The sequence below is a fragment of the Electrona antarctica genome, assembly GCF_951216825.1.
Source record: "Electrona antarctica genome assembly, chromosome: 16".
NCBI classification, from domain to species: Eukaryota; Metazoa; Chordata; class Actinopteri; order Myctophiformes; family Myctophidae; genus Electrona; species Electrona antarctica.
This window is the reverse complement of record NC_136797.1, coordinates 31,464,205-31,487,542: the sequence shown is the minus strand read 5'-3', so window position 1 is coordinate 31,487,542 and position 23,338 is coordinate 31,464,205. Positions and strand designations below refer to the sequence as shown.

At 42.9% G+C, this 23,338-nt stretch overlaps 1 protein-coding gene across 2 annotated transcripts in view; it reads right to left on the bottom strand.

Moving 5' to 3' along the window:
- Positions 1–23,338, bottom strand: part of astn2 (astrotactin 2) — a 530,329-nt gene that overhangs the window by 191,634 nt on the left and 315,357 nt on the right. For both annotated transcript variants that reach the window (XM_079524726.1, XM_079524727.1), the window contains exon 11: positions 17,083–17,233. In XM_079524726.1, the coding sequence (XP_079380852.1) occupies positions 17,083–17,233 (151 nt within the window). The remainder of the gene's footprint in view (positions 1–17,082; positions 17,234–23,338) is intronic.

Below are 23,338 nucleotides of genomic sequence, written 5' to 3'. Positions count from 1 at the left end.
GATCTTGCAGCAGTATATATGTTGTACAATTAAATGTCTATACAACTATTGTAAGGAAACAAGAGTGAAAGAGTTTAGAGTTGAACATTGGATGAATGAATGAGTGTCTGTTATAAAACTCTCTTCCACAGAATGTTTTATTTATTTATGTATTACTGCAAACTGATTTCACAATAATAGCCTATTCTTGAATGTACACTAGTCTATGCAAAGTTTCTCTGAATTTGAAATGATGTTTACCAAAGGATATTTCTATTGTGTCATTTATGCTGAGCTTTGGATTTGGGTTAATTTAATTCAAAATAATGAGCTAAAAAAGAAACGCATTCACAAGAAACACATTCACAAACACGTTCAGAAACGCATTCACAAGGATGGAAACACGAAATTGAGTTTGAGAATTGAGTTAATCCAACATACAGTAATATGCCCTTCTACAGAGAAGACACAAACACAACACTTGCTGGCTGAATTATAACATAGCCTACTGCAATGCATAGCCACAGACAATGAATTTCATTGTGTTTTGAAAAATATAAATAATGAGATATAACGGCCCTCAGCCATAAAGCCCTGTTGTGTTTATTGACTATTCTCTATCATTGACGAGAGGCTGACATCAGTGTACCACGTCATAAAGCAGCTTTACGACATACTATTTATCCTTTAATGGAGCGATAAGCAATGGTGATAAAACCACAACTGCGATGTCAAGGTGGTGACTCGGAAAATGAGAACATGTCAATAAAGGAAAACAGGGTGTTGTAAACAGGGGTCATTGGGCCATGCAAGGTTGCCACATTAAGGCATTAATGACCCGTGCTGATGGCCAGTATTTTGGAAGTTTGAGATACAGTGGACGTTTACGTCAGTGTTGTAGTTTTATAAAAACATCGCCATTCATTGTCAATGGGAATTTAATGTTTGTGTAGGACAAAAATAGACACTAAATAGACATTCAGAGTGAGTGTCAGAAGCATGTCACTCACCCAAAACTACCGGCTAATCTACAACGTTACAACCGTTGTGAGTTTGTAGATTAGCCTGTTGTCTGTAATTAGTTATTTTAAGTTTAAATCAACACTACAATTACGTTTTTATGTATAATCCATGCTGTGCTATATTTTCTGAAGATTGTAAAAATCCTGTTCTCATGACGCGTGCACACACGTACATTCGCACCCACGTACTGTACACCGTCACCCACATACAGTATACCACACACACACACACACACACCACACACCACACACCACACACACACACACACACACACACACACACACACACACACACACACACACACACACACACACACACACACACACACACACACACACAGAGCACCAACCTGCTCACCGGGAGCTGTTAGGGGTTCAGTGTCTTAAGAGCTCAAGGACACTTAGACCAGGAGGAAGCAGGGATCAAACCTGAAACCACCTGAGCCACTGCCGTAAATGTATGTACTTAACAGTAGTTAGTGACCATGCACCACTGCTGGAGACAGTCAGTCCTAAATACTGGACCTGCCTGCAGTCCAGAACAAAGCCAAATAAACACTTATCAACAGGCAGACACTATTTCCAAACACTGGTGGAAATGCAGCAACATGAAAATAGCATCAAATACTAAAATGCCATGATGCTCAGCACACCAATCTTTCAAATGATAACGATTTGCTTGGCGTGCATACTAATTGGAAAACTACAGAGAACGTAAGTAAAGATCAATATTTTACTGGTAGTATTTATAAATCTTCTTGGACGTAATTTTGGCTCATTGCAGTTCATTTAGGTAAATGAACTGAACTAAATCGGATTTCAGAGCTACCGTGTGTGTCTGTGTGTGTCCGTGTGTGTCCAATAAGAATCACGTTAGCTCTTCTCTACCGAAATGGAAAACTTTACAAGGCTGAAGCTCCATCCCCTTTATTTCCAAAGCCATCAGAAATAAGAGCTTGGGAGAGAGGGCAACACTTAAAAGGATTAGCTTTCACATAAAAAAAAGTCTAAAGCAGATTGTTTTTTATCAGTGAATTAACTCATCCTCTTATAGTGTCCTTGAAAAGGCCTGCAGTGCACACCATTCAGACGACACACTCAATGATACTGTGAATAACCAACTATTGGTTGTGAACATATTGTTCTAGGATCCTCCTCTATATATTCACCACCTAGCGGAACACACATTATTCACATTACATCCTTTGTTAGTTTTTGGTGTATTTTTGAGGAAGAAAAGTTATCTCGGTCTGACCAGTGTATTATACCATCTCCGTTATATTCCAAATGTACTCTCATTTGCAATTTATCACTGTAAAATCAATGTTACTCGTAATGCTGGAAGTCATTTGTCTGACATTTCTTCCTCGCACATTATTTCTCTCACAGTTCTGGGCCGTTTCTTGGTTTTGCTGGTTCCCATAAAACATGAAAGATAATAGCACAATTCAATGTCATCCACAAGGATAAGCTGAACATATTAAGTCAGCAGGTATCTGGTTCAGAGGAGATTAGAAACAACAGACAGAAACTTCTTTCTGTCGGGCGGGAAACCGTGTATGTCCAAAGTGGTTTCTTGATGAATCAAAATGTTAAATAAAAGAAGCAAAGATAGACGATCTACATGTTCACAGTGTGGCACATCGTGACAAGTCGTGAGCTTGTACAGTAGATCTGCTATTTTTGCAACAAGGTATAAAATAGGGGGGAAAAAAAACATAAAAAGATGAAATATTGAGATACAAGATTTCTGCAAGTCCATTCAAAATGTACGAGTACGCTGAAGAAAAACAGGGGGTGGTCATGCTTTTTAAAAAATTCAGTCGTTCGTTTTTAACTTGAGTCCTCTGAATCGATCAAATTTAAAAGAAGAATGTATATTGACTCTGACAACATCAACTGCTGTTTCTCTTGTTCCTCGCAAAAAAAACAACTGTAAAATAGTTTTTCTTCGCTGCTCTATCAGCCAGTCTTTGTGCAATTTGTGGAGAATCATGGCAATTTCCAAGAGCTTCGTTTGATTGGTACGGCAGCCGAGTTCACATGTACGGTAAGTAGCCTTGGGAACCAATTGATCCCTTCGGAATCAATGGAACTTTAACCAATGGATCCCTAGACATGTGGCCCTAAAGGGCAGCCATGCTGGCAGCATGGCCAAAGCCCCAGCCATGATGTACAAGTTCACCCCAAAGATATTACGTCAGCATGTCGCAGGGACTTGCATTGTGTATGCATTTCCAGTTTAAATAAGATGTCGCACCCAATCAAGGGAAGCTAGGGGAAAGCTGAACCGGAATCAGTAATGGATACACGCATAGAGCAAATTCATGTTTTTATTTTCTAGATTGTCAGTGTGCCATATCAACATTAATTAATTATAATGACACCACGTGAAAAATTCCAACATATTTTGATTGTCCACAAATATAAACTTTTTCCTTCTTTTTAAATATTTTCTTTCACGTTGTTATAATGATCATTAGACTCAGGGCAATAACAGAGTTCAGTTTTAATGAATGTAGAATGCAGGATGTAATTTACACACAAATGTGAGGGACTTATTTGACTGCATTTTATTTTTAAATAGTTTATTTAAAACCAAAAATACTCTCTCACACACTTGCCAGTGTGCCAGTAATCACCCTCCTTTGTGCCAATGTTGGACTGGTGCCTAAGGTTGCCTACCCCTGGTCTATGGGAAGACCCTGGTCTATAGGAAGAATGGCTCCAAACGCATCGCCTACCCCTGGTCTATAGGAAGAATGGCTCCAAACGCATCGCCTCACGCCGCGTTTCTTGGGTCTGATATCTGATATCTCCATGAATTACCGTATAAAAATTCCCTGGACGTGGTAGCCAGGAGCACAGCCACAGTAGCATCAGGAATCCACATGACCCTCTCTCTCTCTCCCCCTGCTCATAATCATGACCCTCTCTCTCTCTCCCCCTGCTCATAATCATGACCCTCTCTCTCTCTCTCCCCCTGCTCATAATCATGACCCTCTCTCTCTCTCTCCCCCTGCTCATAATCATGACCCTCTCTCCCTCCCCCTGCTCATAATCATGACCCTCTCTCTCTCTCTCCCCCTGCTCATAATCATGACCCCCTCTCTCTCTCCCCCTGCTCATAATCATGACCCTCTCTCTCTCTCTCCCTGCTCATAATCATGACCCTCTCTCTCTCCCCCTGCTCATAATCATGACCCTCTCTCTCTCTCCCCCTGCTCATAATCATGACCCTCTCTCTCTCTCCCCCTGCTCATAATCATGACCCTCTCTCTCTCTCTCCCCCTGCTCATAATCATGACCCTCTCTCTCTCTCCCCCTGCTCATAATCATGACCCTCTCTCTCTCCCCCTGCTCATAATCATGACCCCCTCTCTCTCCCCCTGCTCATAATCATGACCCTCTCTCTCTCTCCCCCTGCTCATAATCATGACCCTCTCTCTCTCTCTCCCTGCTCATAATCATGACCCTCTCTCTCTCTCTCTCTCTCCCTGCTCATAATCATGACCCTCTCTCTCTCTCCCCCTGCTCATAATCATGACCCTCTCTCTCTCCCTGCTCATAATCATGACCCTCTCTCTCTCTCTCCCTGCTCATAATCATGACCCTCTCTCTCTCTCCCCCTGCTCATAATCATGACCCTCTCTCTCTCTCTCCCTGCTCATAATCATGACCCTCTCTCTCTCTCTCCCTGCTCATAATCATGACCCTCTCTCTCTCTCCCCCCTGCTCATAATCATGACCCTCTCTCTCTCCCCCTGCTCATAATCATGACCCTCTCTCTCTCTCCCCCCTGCTCATAATCATGACCCTCTCTCTCTCCCCCCTGCTCATAATCATGACCCTCTCTCTCTCTCCCCCCTGCTCATAATCATGACCCTCTCTCGCTCTCCCCCTGCTCATAATCATGACCCTCTCTCGCTCTCCCCCTGCTCATAATCATGACCCTCTCTCTCTCTCCCCCTGCTCATAATCATGACCCTCTCTCTCTCTCCCCCTGCTCATAATCATGACCCTCTCTCTCTCTCTCCCCCTGCTCATAATCATGACCCTCTCTCTCTCTCCCCCTGCTCATAATCATGACCCTCTCTCTCTCTCCCCCTGCTCATAATCATGGTAATCATCACACTCAGAGCAGGTCAGGCGCCTAGCCCTCATCACACACGCTTGTTATTCATCACATAATTTTACGTAAAAATAATGATACGGCTGGGATGCATTTTAAATATTATTTAAAACACATTATCATTGTTTGGTGGGGGGAGGTGGTGGGCATACTAAACAAAAAACACATCTGTGAAATATAATATGTCCAACTCCCTCAGTGAAATGTAGAATATTCTTTCATTGTTCATTAAAACGCCGACGACGTGGTATGGCTATAAAGTCATATGGCACTGACTGAAGAGTAATTTCAGGTAAGGTTTAGTGTCCAAAGTACGCACGTACGTACACAGGCTTTAGTGAAACAACCAATTCTAATTTCTCATGGGCTCCTCTTTCCCTCTTAGCGAAGTGGCAGACGACCTCTGACCTGTTCCCCCCCCCCCCGCACACGCTGGTGGAAGATGTACTCGCATGATGTTTTACGTAAGTAAAACATAGCACACCAGTAGCATACCACAATGGAGAAATGCTCCGTTACAAGCAAACATATTGGCATCCAAACACCATGATCTATGTCTCTATGAGCTCACAGCGCATCGCTGTTCCTTTTGATTATGCATCGTTTCCTTTTTAACCCATTCAGGCCTGACGTCGAAATTTAAAAAAAAATGTTTTCTAAATCATGACAATTTTCGGAAAGATTTGAGGCACATTTTAACGATTTTTCAAAAATAGCAGACCTACAAGTTCATAGCGCGCCACTCGGTGGCGCGCTATGAACTTGTAGATCTGCTATTTTTCAATAGCTAAATTATAACTCAATGTTTAACTATAACCGAAGCATAACATTGTCCATCAGTGGCTAATGTGCATTTTATAATAATGTAATCTGCAAAGTAACTAGTAAAGCTAGCAGATAAATGCGGTGGGGTAAAAAGCACAGTACTTTGTGACTCAGGTGTAGTGGGGTGAGAGTATAATAAACTATAAAGTACCTCAACTTTGTACTTTAAGTACAGTGCAGTACTCGAGTAAATGTACTTGGCCACTTTCCACCATCTATTAACATGAACCCGGAGTCACACAAGGGCACAAGCTGCCTCATTTTATCTAATGAACATGAGTAAGACATATCTTCTTCGCCCGGTGATTAATAATAAAAAAAGCAAAGTGCTAGCACATCTCAAATTTTATGACTTAGTCATAAGTCAAAGCCCCTCCGAGCTACTAATAATATGCCATGCGTTTAGTGGAGACGATGCTGGCTCTGATGTATGTTTGGGAATATGACTCAGGTTGATTAATCTGAGTTGTCATGGGAACAGTGGGATGTAAAACATACAGGGTTCAACCCAGTGTGAGTGCGTAAGTAGAATACTTATGATTATTTTTTCTATGGGGACCGGTTATAAAGAATCTATACCTACAGGCACGCTCGCTACTCAATAGGAAAATAAATAAATAACTGATACCCAAATGGGTCTCAGAGTTACATTAGCATGTCTGTGTAACTATTTAAGACCTGAGGCCCGTTCTACAAATTACTTCTAAATCCTAACAAGTTTTATGGAAAACGTATGATTCTGTATCAGTGGTTCTCAAACTTTTTCATGAAAAGGCGCCCCCAAATGATACGTATATGGCCGATGAAATCCCCGCCCCATCTCAAAACATTTTGTTCCAGGGACCGGCAGAAGCAAATATTTCAGTTAAAAATGTTTGCTTTAAAAACATACATATTCAAAAATATGCACATTTTCATGATTGTTCATGAATAGCAGATGACACACTATGAGCTTGTACATCTGCTATTTAGTATTTTATATAACTAGAGCGGTGCCCAACGGGCACCGGCCTACTTGGAACGATGCAAGTTGGAAATGCATGCCCCACCCAGTTATTATGTCTGGGCAAGGCCGGGCACTGCACTCCCTGTGGTGGTGTGGAATGCGTGTGTCGGTGGGGCGAATGCGTGAAGTCGGTGGGGCGAACGTTTCTCGAGTTACGTGGAGTACAGACACAGAGACGTGGTGCATTTATAGAGCGGTGCCCGTTGGAGTCTATACAGTGGTGCCCGTTGGAGTCTATACAGCGGTGCCCGTTGGAGTCTATACAGCGGTGCCCGTTGGAGTCTATACAGCGGTGCCCGTTGGAGTCTATACAGCGGTGCCCGTTGGAGTCTATACAGCGGTGCCTGTTGGAGTCTATACAGCGGTGCCCGTTGGAGTCTATACAGCGGTGCCCGTTGGAGTCTATACAGCGGTGCCTGTTGGAGTCTATACAGCGGTGCCCGTTGGAGTCTATACAGCGGTGCCCGTTGGAGTCTATACAGCGGTGCCCGTTGGAGTCTATACAGCGGTGCCTGTTGGAGTCTATACAGCGGTGCCTGTTGGAGTCTATACAGCGGTGCCTGTTGGAGTCTATACAGCGGTGCCCGTTGGAGTCTATACAGCGGTGCCCGTTGGAGTCTATACAGCGGTGCCCGTTGGAGTCTATACAGCGGTGCCCGTTGGAGTCTATACAGCGGTGCCCGTTGGAGTCTATACAGCGGTGCCCGTTGGAGTCCATACAGCGGTGCCCGTTGGAGTCCATACAGCGGTGCCCGTTGGAGTCTATACAGCGGTGCCCGTTGGAGTCTATACAGCGGTGCCCGTTGGAGTCTATACAGCGGTGCCCGTTGGAGTCTATACAGCGGTGCCCGTTGGAGTCTATACAGCGGTGCCCGTTGGAGTCTATACAGCGGTGCCCGTTGGAGTCTATACAGCGGTGCCCGTTGGAGTCTATACAGCGGTGCCCGTTGGAGTCTATACAGCGGTGCCCGTTGGAGTCTATACAGTGGTGCCCGTTGGGCATTGGCCTACTTGGAACTATGCAAGTTGGAAATGCATGCCCCACCCAGATATTATGTCTGTGTCCCTTTTATGCCCATATTCGTCAGAATGATGTCACAACAGGCCAGCTCCATTATATGAACACTGGGCAGGGGGCCCCTGTCAGAGCCCGGGCAGAGACCTTTTTGGGGTGGTTCTGGACAACCGTGGGTGCGACCGACTCGACACCGGGCACTGCAGCCCCTGTGGTGGGGTGGAACGCGTGTGTCGAAATTTAAGTCGGTGGTACGAATGGTTCCCGAGTTACGTGGATTACAGACGTACTCACACAAATGTATCAACTGTGTAGTCAATAGTCATGCACAAGCGGCAGAGCAGTTGTTTAGGACCGGTATGTTTCCGGGTACGATCCTGGGGTCAACTCCCGGCTCCTCTTTGCATGATGGATGCCTCTGCCATCGTCGCGTGAATGGGTGAATGCAATGCACATTGTAAAGTGCCTTTGATAAAAGCCTCTATAGAAATGCTGAACATTTGTCATCGAAGGCAATGGAATGAAAACTGTGACTCACTCACTGTATACAATTCAAGATAAAGGCCTTTTCTTGTGTAAGGAGAAATGAAAAAGAAAAGTCTAGACCTATATTTTATACATCACTGTCTCCCTGTTGGCATGAAAAACAACATTTGTGAGTGCATTCTCCTGAGCGAGAGGACAAAGAAGAGTCTTATCACCGGGACGGTGCTGTGAATGTGAGAGAACGTTATTGCACTGTTGGTCTCTAAATGGTGACAGAGGGAGAAACGGCAGGAATGAAAACAAGGAAATTGCAGTATCAGTGTTTGGCTTTGATTGGTAGTGACAAACAGCCTAAAGGCCGGTCAAATTACAGCACCATCCAACCCCCTAACGATTCACCCATCCATCACCCAGCAATCCCAGCTATCTCATCAATTTAATTGGTTTACGACGTAAGTCCGCCCCAAACTCCTGTCAAATGTCTGGCATCAAAAGTTCCCCATCGCCTTCTACTTGTAAATCTGCCAGACGTAAACCTCCCTTGCATTGAAGTTTACAACACTCCATCTAAAATGAAACTAGGGCACATGAATCAAAGTCGGACATGTGAAGCAAGCGACATTTATACTGCACTTGTAAAACTATCAAAAGAGTGTCCTCCTGCTACATGTGATACTTAAGGGAGTCATATTTGATCATTCCTCAGTGATAGTAAAGCATGTTCACATCTTAAAGGACCACTTCACCACTTTTCAACTTCTCTTCCTATAATTGGTCCTAACTAATGTACATGATAAAATACCACACATTTTTCCTACTCAGTCTGTGTCTCATTGGAAGGCTGTGGGCAGTTCAGAAACCCGTCCACCAGTGACGGGTTGGTGAATCCAAGCTAATAGAAACGGCAGGCTTTCTTTTCCTGAAAAGTTGCAATGCAAAAGTTGAAGCCATCGTTCTCACGATAATAAAAATATAAATATATTTGAAAACAAATCTTGTTTAAAAAGAAATCTGCCTAATGATGATGTCACTGGTGGACGGGTGTCCGAACTGCCCAAAGCCCTCCTATGAGACACAGACTGAGTAGGAAAAAATGGTGGTGTTTTATCATGAACATTAGTGAGGACCAATTATATGAAGAGATGTTGAAAAGTGGTGAAGTGGTCCTTTAAGGCCTATTAATACTCCAGTTTTAGGTGTTAAGGTGACCACCGAAAACTACAACATAACGTCACGCCACGGTGGTAAAACTACAACATAACATCACGCCACGGTGGTAAAACTACAACATAACGTCACGCCACGGTGGTAAAACTACAACATAACGTCACGCCACGGTGGTAAAACTACAACATAACGTCACGCCACGGTGGTAAAACTACAACATAACGTCACGCCACGGTGGTAAAACTACAACATAACGTCACGCCACGGTGGTAAAACTACAACATAACGTCACGCCACGGTGGTAAAACTACAACATAACGTCACGCCACGGTGGTAAAACTACAACATAACGTCACGCCACGGTGGTAAAACTACAACATAACGTCACGCCACGGTGGTAAAACTACAACATAACGTCACGCCACGGTGGTAAAAACTACAACCTAACGTCACGCCACGGTGGTAAAACTACAACATAACGTCACGCCGCGGTGGTAAAACTACAACATAACGTCACGCCACGGTGGTAAAACTACAACATAACGTCACGCCACGGTGGTAAAACTACAACATAACGTCACGCCACGGTGGTAAAACTACAACATAACGTCACGCCGCGGTGGTAAAACTACAACCTAACGTCACGCCGCGGTGGTAAAACTACAACCTAACGTCACGCCACGGTGGTAAAACTACAACATAACGTCACGCCGCGGTGGTAAAACTACAACATAACGTCACGCCACGGTGGTAAAACTACAACATAACGTCACGCCACGGTGGTAAAACTACAACCTAACGTCACGCCACGGTGGTAAAACTACAACATAACGTCACGCCACGGTGGTAAAACTACAACATAACGTCATGCCGCGGTGGTAAAACTACAACATAACGTCACGCCACGGTGGTAAAACTACAACATAACGTCACGCCACGGTGGTAAAACTACAACATAACGTCACGCCACGGTGGTAAAACTACAACATAACGTCACGCCACGGTGGTAAAACTACAACATAACGTCACGCCGCGCTGGTAAAACTACAACATAACGTCACGCCACGGTGGTAAAACTACAACATAACGTCACGCCACGGTGGTAAAACTACAACATAACGTCACGCCACTGTGGTAAAACTACAACATAACGTCACGCCGCGGTGGTAAAACTACAACCTAACGTCACGCCGCGGTGGTAAAACTACAACCTAACGTCACGCCACGGTGGTAAAACTACAACCTAAAGTCACGCCACGGTGGTAAAACTACAACCTAACGTCACGCCACGGTGGTAAAACTACAACCTAACGTCACGCCGCGGTGGTAAAACTACAACCTAACGTCACGCCGCGGTGGTAAAACTACAACCTAACGTCACGCCGCGGTGGTAAAACTACAACCTAACGTCACGCCGCGGTGGTAAAACTACAACATAACGTCACGCCACGGTGGTAAGACACCCACCGCCACAGCTCACCCAAACACATCTCTGTTGTTCTCTGTCACTCTCTCTTCCTCCAAAAGACTCATCTTTGCACTGCTCACCAATCAAGATGGAGTGGAGGATGTATATACGGTAATAAGCATACTGCATCATTACATTTTGGGCTTGAAGACGAGGAGGGTAGCTATCCTAATCACCCAAGTAGAAAAATGTCAAGCATGGACTCCACATGCCGTTATTTCATTATATTTGGTCAATTATACTCCCATTATTTTTTAACAATATTTATGCTCGATAGTGGATACGCATCACCACATTTTAGGTGGAAACACATTCACATTTACATCGTAGCTCCTCTAGAATGGACAATTATCAACCCATTCTAGGCGGGAACCCCTTTTGGTGTTTTACCCCTTCAGGACGGGAATCCATTTTGGGGTTCTTGTTGCTATGTACAGTATATTAGCAGCATTACATTTTTTGTAAAGTTTTTTATCCATATTTGAAAACTTTCAGAAAACTTAGTTCAGTATTTAGAAGGCGTTTTAAGAATCGGCACCAGTCCTTAATGCGTTAAAGATTTTATTAAGACATACTGTATGGTGATATACCGTATGGTAAGTCTGCACTCATAAGGTTATTCTTTCTTATCTCCAGCCAATACAGACATTTCCACAAATAGATTTCTTTATTGATGAAAAGTTTGTTTTTTGTCTTTCTTTGACACATTCCTGGTGCAGTGCCCAATCATCGCCCATAAAGTCTGCTTCTTTCCAAAGAACCTTTTGTAAATGTTTTATTATATTATATTGGGAGTCGATGAAAGTCACTTAAGCGGCCGCCGGCCGGATTATATTCATACAGTACACCACAGCAGATACTGAACACCTTAGGCGCGATTCATACTCCTATTTTAGAGCCGAGTAAAAGTCGGTTCGGCTCTGTAGAGCCTACAATATGACGTCATTTGAGGTTCGGGGGGGCGGGTACCGTCCTAAAGTCGACTCTTCGGTGCTACTGAAAATTTCTGACGAGCCGAAGCCAAAATACTTTCGGCACTACAGCGGTAAAATAGGAGTATGAATCGCCCCTTAGTCAGTTGACAGATAATATTTGGAAAGTTGGAACCAGTATCCATCCTGGGCGCTGGGTGTTACTAATTTAAATGGCGGAGGACATCGTCCTGTGCGCTCAGGGTGTTAATAAACAGAAAATGCATTTTCAGGTGGGTTGCCAATTTTACATTTTTACATTTCCATTTGTGTCTGCTTATTTATTTGTTTCATCACTTCAAAATGCACTTGTTTATCATGTATCCTGTGTGAGTTCTCTCTCCTAATTGGATATACTGTAATTGGTCTCCTGACCTGAAAATGATTTTTTGTTTACTGAAGAGCTGGAGAGAAAGGAGACTCCTGTTACTGAACATAATATACTCTATAGCAATGATTACTATCAGAATTATAGAGCTATTTAACACGAAAACCACTTAAAAAATCACTTAAATGGAATCCAATCATCTCTCAACATGAGAATGTCATTTGAAATTCTATGCACAGCTCCTAATCGCATGGAAATAAGGCTGGGACATCTTTAGAGCATCAATCATGTCAGAGGACTGCCAATCAATATAGCTGAAACAAGTGATGAACAAGGTTTAAAGCACAATAAATTCACGTTTTCATCACTACTCCTCCTCTTCCCTTTACACATCAGAGCCTCCATGATGTGTGGCAGCCTTAGACCTTTGTTTTCATCATCTTGGTATCCCTAGAGTAGATTTAGCTGGGATTAGCGTTGGAGGGCATCATTTGTATTGTAGAGATTGTAGGATCCATTAGGATTATGCAAAGAGTCATATCTCGAGGACTGGATGGTTACACATCCAAATTCTTTAAAATATTTTGCATATGCAATATGCATTTCAAGAAACACTTCACAGATTGGCCAATTTAACTATTGGCTTCACAGATTTACAAGGTTTGTGCTGCTATACCAATTTAAGCTACAAATTATTACTGTTGTTCTCTGAGAGAACAACAGTAATAATTGAATGAGAGAACTTCTCTCATTCATGCACATTTATGTCCATGCCATGACAACGGGTATACAGCGAGCACTCGAACAACAAATACAACCGCTGTTAATGAGCGACATTTAGATTTTAGTTTTAGTCATAGTCTCTTGAATAGTTTCCATTTAGTTTTTGTCACATTTTAGTCATCTGGAATGTTCTAGTGTTAGTCTAGTACTCTAGTTCCAGTCGACTAAATATCAAACGATTTTAGTCGACTAAATCTACAGTTGTTTTTTGTCGACAACAATGCATTTTTGCGGGACTCGATGCCGTTGTCATGGCAGATTTTACACTTGGTTGCATGCTGAAAATAGCAGATCTACAAGCTCACAACGTGTCACAGCACGACGCATTGTGGGCTTGTAGATCTGCTATTTTCAGACCGTAACAACCGGCATGCAACCAAGCATAAAATGATCTCTTCTCCACTACCTCTTTAACATTTTAGTCAGTATCTTTAGTCATAGTTTTTTTTGTCATCATAGCTTAGTTTTGTTGTTTTTTTTTTTTACTGCGCTGAACCCCTAATTGCATGTTGGTACATTGCATGCTGTCGGTGTGTGAACGTGTGTTAATGTCAATGTAATGCACATTGTAAAGCACTGTGGATAAAGATGCCATGTAAAGGCACCATTTACCATTTTTTTCAATTTGAGTTCCACTTACGACTTAGGTTCTAGACTATTTTTTATGGCTCCGCTGGTGGGTTGTCAGTCTTGTCCGTCCGCCCCAACCTCCTGAACATGATATCTCAGGAATGCCTGGAGGGAATTGCATGACATTTGGCACAGTCTGTGCCAAATGTCATGAAATTCCCTAAGTGCACATCTGTGCCACAGACGTTCACTTAGACTCAAGGATGAACTGATTATAAGTAGGTGATCAAAAGGTCAAGGTCAGTGAGAGTGAGACCTCAAACAACTTCATTCATTAAATTCCTTCAAAGTTTCCACTACATGCTACAGTATAAGAGTCTGGACAGGCAACTCTTTGGCAGAGGAATACTGTATAACCTTGATGCGGTATTTCTAGTTTAATTAATACTGTAAGGCACTTTCTAAATATCCTTTAAAGTCCCTCTTCATCCGTCACTCCATTATTATGACTTCATGCTGAAAAGGCTTTCGATTGGAAGGAGTGTGATTCCCTATGTTTACACTCTTGAAATGTTTGATATTGGTCCAAAATGTATATCCTATATAATGTCTTATATCCTTCTACATTGGCTGCTGACAATTTAGTTTAAATTGCAATGGCCACAAATACAGGGGTGGCCAATGTCTCCTCTCTTGTTCGCTGTTGTTATTGAAGTGCTAGCACTAGCACTTCGACACTAGCACATCAAAGGATAGGAGTCCAGGAGTATAAACGCTTGCTTTATCGGAATCACGGAATCAAGTGATCTCACTCATTCTGTTTATTTAACATGGAATAACTCAGAAAATGATTGTTCAAGCCTATCTATGTTCAACTATGTTCAGCCTAGGTTGTTTATAAGCTTCTAGTTTAGAAGGATATGATACATCATGATGTGTACATGCTTGGACAGTTTGAAATACAAGATCAACTTTCGTGTGGCGCTTCCACCATTGTTGGATAAGCATAAGATAAAGTTCAAGAAACATCACAGCAACATCTACTGTGAAGTGTGTCCTACCTAACCTAACTAAACTGTAGATATATACAGGGCTGCACACAACGTTTTTGGTCTAGTACTCAGGAGCACCTGGAGAAGTTACTTGGTGCTCCAAAATGCGGCCACCCGTCTCGCCGGATGGATAAAAGAGGGATGCATGAATAACTTATAGCAAAACGATATTTATTGGATGAGTGGGGAGTCAATGGAGGGTATTGCAACTCTAGATTCATCCCATTATAAAAAAAATCTAGAGTTGCAAATTGCCTCTAGGTCCATGTGTGGTCCAGCCCTATGGAATGCATATTCTAATAAAAACAACTTAATACTTCCTAAGGATAATATGAGCATCAAAGCAATATTTAGATACTTTTTTTATTTTTTATTTAAATAAAAAATCTACTAGATCACACAACGTGTTGCGGAGGCGACACGTTGTGAGCTTGCAGATCAGCTTAACATGCGACACATCGTACGGCGAAGCATACGTCAGGCTTCCCTTTTGTTTTAGCCGAGGCGACGTACAGTCAGACACACCTGGCTCCTCAGTGCAAAAATAAACAGTGTACACTACCCGACTTTACGATAATAAGGGACAGTATGTCGGGACACGGTGTTGATAAACGTCATGTTGTGCAGCAGCAGTGCCAGTCCTGAGTCCGCAATGCTTTAAACTCTTCCCACTCCACTATGTCGGAACTAAAACCTGTACCCGTAAAAAGTCGGTGGCCGGTGCTATCTGAAACGGAGAAGCCGAACCATTTGTGTCAGATTTACTCAGTAGTAAACTCCTGTCCTCCTGTCAACCGTCCCCCTCCCAGCAGCAAGCAGCATGGAATCCTCCCTCGTTTGAGTAAGGACGCGCTGTGATTGGCCACAATGGCCAGTGCACTTATGCAAGACGTGCTGTGATTGGCCAGTAGCCACTTTGAGTGGCAGTCGGTGGGAAATGCTCTCGCCACAGAATGTACTAGTATTCTGGTCATAATAATCATTCTGGGCGGCCCCAGCTGTTGGTACGCAGAAGCGCTTCCCGGTGCTTGATTGACAGCGCAGAATGAATTTTGACAACGCATGCGCACTGGCCTGTGTGCAGGTCTGGATATATACAGTATACTCTGGTAACTGGAATAAATTAATTTAAACTGTTACTCTACCACCCGGCTACCCCAGGTGTAATGTCACCCCACGTTCCCAATCTAATTTATTAAACTATGGTAACAAACATGTTTTATTCTATCTTTCTGCATGAGTGCTTGCTGTTTAAGCACCATGCCTGCATTGAGTGATGGCACAGCGTCACGTCTACACTTACTTCAGCCTAGTTAGTAAAACTGTAATGGATATCTTATAATGAGGGTATATGCAAAGCTAACGGTTCAACAAGGTTGCAAGTCCTTTTGACCCCGAGGAACACCAAGACACTAAATCATATTGGCTCATCAAAACCAAGGACATCATAAAACACTGTTGAGTGCCTGGGAATGTCACATAAAGCCTAGCGGGGTTATACCAGAGACCAGAGTGAAGAAGTGAAGTGAGACAATACGCAAATTACACGAGATCCTTGGGTGAAAAAGGAGCTGTATTGTAATGTGTCCTGAGCAGTGGTGGAAAGTAACAGAGTACACTTTAGGGCGGCTGTGGCTCAGGAGGTAGAGCAGGTCGTCCAATGATCCATGGGTCGGCGGTTCGAATCCCGGCTCCTCCTGTCTACATGTCGAAGTGTCCTTGGGCAAGACACTGAACGCCAAATTGCTCCCGATGTGCTGGTTGGTACCTTGCATGGCTTCCGCTGCAATCGGTGTATGAATGTGTGTGTGAATGGGTGAATGTAATGCACAATCTATGTAAAGCGCCTTGGATAAAGGCGCTATATAAATGCACCATTTACCATTTACCATTTACTTACTTTACTGGAATAGGCTACTTCCAATTTTCAAAAATGTACTTCTACTCCACTACATCTCAATGGCAAATATTGTACTTTTACTACACTACAATAATATTTGAAAACTTGTCATTAGTTACATTTTTGATTATTATTATTACAAAAGTACTGGCTACACCGTCACGCCCTTCTTTATCCTTTGTTCCGGATTGACTGCAAGTGTGGTGGTCTCAATAACATGAAGGAAAAGAAAAAGACTAGCTCACCACATGAACTACGATGTAAGACACAGAGAGTGTGCAACTGCAACCATTATGGTCCATTTGGTCACATGTGTACACTCTCAGAGTTAAATCAACATGTTTATTGTGTACATGAAGCTTGTACACTTTCACTCACCATGCAGCCAGTTGAGTCTAACCGGCGGTCAGACACACACTTGAAGTTCTTCTTGCAGCCCCCGTTGTCCTTGGAGCATTCGCGCGCAGGCCCAAAGGATGCCAGGAGGTCATCAACCGTCTCAAAGTATGTGGACATCATAGCTTCCTCTCTGTAAAGAGAATGGGAAGGAAATGGCTTTAAAAAACACTTCAAAAGCAGCATCTGCTAGATGTGTTGCGTTGTGTGCTTGTCGATCGGCTATTGTCAGCGAAAGCTTTCCCCACTGTAACAGAAGAAAACAGAAACTACACTAGTATAGAGCCTAGAGGGACTCTGCTCAAACACATGTTTTTTTCTGAAAAAATAAATAAAATAAATAGCAACAGCTAATGTTACAAAAAGGGGTTCCAGTATTGAAAGGTGTAACAACGGGGGGGGGGGGGGGGGCATTCGCCAAAAATTACAGATGCTTGCAGATTGGCTATCTTTAAGTTGTCCAAACAAAATCCATTACAGACAATTATTGTCCTCATTTCAGTAGTTTCAAGTAAAACACAAACAATGACAAGCACCTATATGCTGCAGCATAAAATGCCTGTACATTGTTATCAGAGAATCACAGGTTTGTTATTTCATTGTTATTTCATGGGCATTGTTCTACTGAGATATATTGTCACTTTCACTCCAGAGAATTGAAAGATTAAAATGATAATAAAGCATGAAGTTAAATGCTGTGTTCAATGTAATTCTCCCTGTAATTCTCCTCTGAGCAATATAAAATGAAAAAGGTAGAAGGCAAAGGTAAACTGAAGAGTGCTTTTGAAAACAAACATCTTTGCTATGCCTAATTCATCCCCTCTCTTCTGTCCTCGGAACAAATATCTTTCTGCAAACCTCATAATTTCCATTATGTCATTATGGAACAATACAGCAATAACGCAGGTGTTACAGCGTTATTATACAGCTGGTGGAGGACAGCAAACCTGAGCCATTATTAAAAAACTCAATTGAAGTCAGGCTCTGGGATGAGAAGGCTCTGTACAAATGATATTAATGCAACATCTGATTCCTTTTGTCATAACCTGTGGTTAGGAGTTAACGTACATGGAAGCCTTAGTTAGATGATATGGGTCGGCCATTATCTCCCGAGGGATCAAAAACACCTCCTGCCTCCTGCTCTGAGCAATGATGAGACGCTTAAAACGCTGGATTTCAAACAGGAATCACTGCACATTTGCAAATGCAGGCTACATTTTGTTGAGTGTTTCAAGAATGTATGCATTGGAAAAGCGATCTATTTATGTATTTACTTACGCAAATCATATGCCATGTTTGTGCTTGCCACCAGACTGCAGAGTAGAAATTGTGCTTTAGTCTTCCAGAAAAATAAGCCTGAAATAATTTTGCTTCTGCAATACATTGTTTATTTAATTTGTGCATTATGTCAATAATGTTAGTGAACAGCTATATAGCCTACTGTATCGAGTGTAGATGGAAGATTCAGAACAAAGTAGGAGGAGGCCGGGGGATGTGTGTGAGAGAGAGAGAGAGAGAGAGAGAGAGAGAGAGAGAGAGAGAGAGAGAGAGAGAGAGAGAGAGAGAGAGAGAGAGAGAGAGAGAGAGAGAGAGAGAGAGAGAGAGGAGAGAGAGAGAGAGAGAGAGCGCGAGTGCGAGCGCGAGAGAGATACTTCTTAGCTTGAGGATAGAAATACAGAGTGATCTTGACCTGGATTTGTGAATTATGTAAAAAATCAAATAACCACAGGGGATTATTAGTTATTGCAAATAACCTTCATAATTTAACGACACAGCTACAGCTGTATGCCTTAATTAAAGGCGTTAAGCCGAAAGACAGATTGAGCATTTGGTCGGTGGTATATAAGGGTACAGGATGGACTGTCCGACAGACAGAACCATGTCACTGTGATATACGCCGACTGAGAAAATAAATCAATGTAGTCTGTGCTTCTCACAGTTGTACTGCAAACTACCAGTATGTACTACATGATAGTCCTCTACGACAGTGGTTCCCAAGCTTTTTCATGTCAAGGACCCCCAAATTGACACTAATTAGCCTTTGGACCCCCATTTGAAGAGATATGCCAGTGACCCTGCATAAGAGAAGATTTTACGGCTCTAGCAGTGATTCTCAACCCGTTAAATTTCAAGGACACCCAGTTTGACATGCATTAGTCTACGGACTCCCATTTAATGGCATTTCTATCTCTGAGACTCCAATTTATATTGTAAAATATAAATAATAAGTGTACAAATGGAACCAAATGGACCCGTTGTACACTCTCAGAGTTACAGACCCATAAGGGTCCATTTGGTTCTAAACTATCATTTAGCTGGGACCCCCTGGAACTCCCTCAAGGAACCCTGGGGATCCTCGGACCCCACTTTGGAAACCACTGTTCTCACCGATATGGAGCGCTACTTGCCAAGAGCGTAGTTTTTTGCATTGTGGGGCCCAGGTCTAAGCCAAGATCCTGCAGAGTGTAGTTTTTGCATTGTGGGGCCCATGGGTCTAAGCTTGCATTGTGGGGCCCATGGGTCTAAGCTTGCATTGTGGGGCCCATGGGTCTAAGCTTGCATTGTGGGGCCCAGGTCTAAGCTTGCATTGTGGGGCCCATGGGTCTAAGCCAAGATCCTGCAGTGATACTGAGAAGATGGACAGCCGGTGCTATTTGTTTGCACTTCAGACAATAAATAAACAGCTGAAAACTGGCGAAGTATTCCTATAAAGTGGGGTCCTTTGAAGGGGTTCCAGGTCTTCCCCAGAGAAACGAGGAACCGTTTAAACACTTAAAAAGCCTTATTTATTTCCACATTTGAAAATAGCCAATTCACAAGCTCACAATGTTCGATGCGTCACAATTTTCTTATTTTAGAAAAAATACAAATGATGACAAATCTTCTCTTACATAATGGGAGTCCCTGGCACAACACATTTTCAAAAGGAGATCCGAGGCCAAAAATGATTGAGGACCAGAGCTTCAAAGGAGACAAGAGACAACCATAAAATACAGAGTGAGTGAAAAACAGACAGAAATGTAAAAGGAAGGGAGATGCACCAGAATGACTGAATTACATTTCACACACACACACACACACACACACACACACACACACACACACACACACACACACACACACACACACACACACACACACACACACACACACACACACACACACACACACACACACACACACACACACACACACACACACACAAAATGGTGCATTTATATAGCGCCTTTATCCAAGGCGCTTTACATAGATTGTGCATTACATTCACCCATTCATACACTGATTGCGGCGGAAGCCATGCAAGGTACCAACCAGCACATCGGGAGCAATTTGGGGGTTCAGTGTCTTGCCCAAGGACACTTCGACATGTAGACAGGAGGAGCCGGGATTCGAACCGCCGACCCATGGATCATTGGACGACCTGCTCTACCTCCTGAGCCACAGTCGCCCTCACACACTGTATCTTTTAGTAAGCAGAACAAAGTTCTATACTGTAGATAAGCAGAAGAAAATGTATGTATTATTATTGTAATGTATGACTATACAAAAACAAACTATGGAGATAATATGCAGTAGACCGACAGATACCCTAAACAAACAAACAAACAAACAAACAAACAAACAAACAAAACAGAAGCACTTTAATCTCAAGAAGCTACAGTTATTCACATAATGTAGTCTGTTCTTTTATCAGGCAACAAAATAATCAGAAACTAAACAATGGATATGACAATATAATAATGAGGATGTGCGTGCGTGCGTGTGCGTGTGTGCATTTTCAAAGAGTAAATAGTATTGAGATGGCTCATGACTAAGTAACTGAGTACATTTACTCTGTACTTAGTGTACTTCAAGTACAATTTTGAAGAACATTTACTTTCCTTCAATGTATGCAGTTACGTCCACTAGACCAGGGGTTCTCAACGTTTTTGGCCGGGGACCCCCGGAAATGCTTTGGCAATGTCTCTGGACCCCCGCCCCGCCCCCTCCCGACCCCCAATATAAATTGACTGCTACAATAACCTTAAACCATTTTGGGCGGGAACCCCTTTTGGTGTTTTAAGCATTGTTATAATTTAGCTATTGAAAAATAGCAGATCTACAAGCTCATAGCGCGCCACCGAGTGGCGCGCTACGAGCTTGTAGGTCTGCTATTTTTGAAAAAAAGTGAAAATAAAATAAAAAAATTAATCTTTTTTTTTTTTTTTTAATAATTTGGGGACCCCCTAAAATAATTTGGCGACCCCCCGAGGGGTCGCGACCCACGGGTTGAGAACCCCTGCACTAGACGTATGAGCATCGCGGCTGTCACAGACATGCGCAGAGCAAGTTCAGTCAGGAAACCTCAGTGCAGTTGCAGCCGGCGTTAATTGGGCCGCCTCAGCGTTATGTTCTCACTCACATGGTTCACTCAGCCAATCACACTCCACTCACTCCATCTTCATACCGGCTATTTAAACTGGAAGGGTTTGCACTCCTCCTCCTGCTGCTTGCTTGCTACTGCTTATTCTGCTGCACTGCCGTATGCTAATGTTTTGCTGCTCACCCTCCACCACCCCAGCTACCACCTGTCGTTTTGGATCTGCTGTTTAGGTACGGGGGATTCTGAGTCCCTATGGTTGGGACTGATGCGCTTGATCTGAGTACCTAAAAAGCAGATCCAATTCATCGCCAAACCATAACAAATATATTGCTCAATATATATTCAATAAATATATATTCCATCCATTCTTGAGTTGTCCTGACTGAACTTTATGTATGTATTCGGAAATAGACAATCTGCAAGCTCACAATGTGTGTTATATCACAATGCGTTGAGAGCTTGTAGATCTATGTTTTTAATTTGTAACATATTTCTGCAAAATTAATAATGTAACTTTTGTACTTGAAGAGTCCTGCAACGGGTCGGGTACTCACGACCACGATACCCGTGTTTGACGGGTGAAAAATACTACTATAAGTTCACGGGTGCGGGTGGTACTGAACTAAATGCGGGCGGGTAACACTTTGTGAAAATCAGAGTGCAGTGTTTCTGCCCAAACAACGTTTTTCTGCTGCGCGCACACACGACGACACACACCCTAATAAGCGAGCGGTGATGTGAACGGGTAACGGAGACGGACAACAGGTCCATAATTTGACAAGCAGGGCGGGTCCGGTTTGTATTTTGATATAATCACGGGTGACGGGTCGGTCCACTGATCTGACAGGTGGGGTGCGCACAGGTTGTCAAAATTGGAGCTGTGCAGTTTATTTTGATGCCAAATGGAGGACTTTTACTTGATCTAGAGTAATTCTACATTGTTAGTATCTATGCTTCTACTAACTCCCATGCATTATGCCACTCCTTTTGCATTGGATTGATGCCATCATCAAGTACATTTCGTTGTACACTTGTGTTCAATGACAAAATAAAATCATCCATCCAGGAAAACACATTCCTTTGTGGTAATAATAATGCATGGCAATATGTCTTAGTGCTGCTGCATGCAGCACCAGAGCTAAATTAACACAAGTCTCATGTGACTTCACTGAAACCCACAAGCTACTGTTATTAAAACAAGCAGTCGGCATACTTTGATCTCCGGAGACATATTAAAATAAACATTTATTTTATCTCTGATCCGTGTTTATGCACAAAATCAACAGTGTGCACTCAAGTTGCACGCACGAGAGGGATGGAGAGAGAGGGGGGGGGGGGGGGGGGGGGGAGACTGAGCGGCACAGAGATTGATTGATTGATAAATGAATGAACCTTCTCTGCACAGAGTAGTGAAGTCATAGTGTAATTAATGTGAAGTGTGAGTTATTGATGTTCTCTCTCTCTCTCTCTCTCTCTCTCAATGTGGCCATTGATGCAGGAAGTGACTGCAGCACATAAGGTCAAAGCTCACAGCTTGAAGCATGCAGAAATCCCTGAATCTCCCTGAGGCTCTACCTTGACATCAATATGTCACAGTATGTCACTGAGGAGTGGAAATAAAAGCAATAAAGAAAGATCCTACGGGGGGAACTTTAACGAGGCCAGTACAGGGACTGATATCCAAAATGAAAACATATCCGGCATAAAAAACAAGCACCTTTCCTGTAACTCGATAGGTTTGTCAACGTTGTTAACAAGCACAACGTAAAAAAATAAATAAAATAAAATGGAATCAGGTTGATCTCAGATTCTCGTAAGAATGGCTCCAACGTAGATCTCAGACTTCATGTGGCCTGCCAGTGACATATTTTGCCT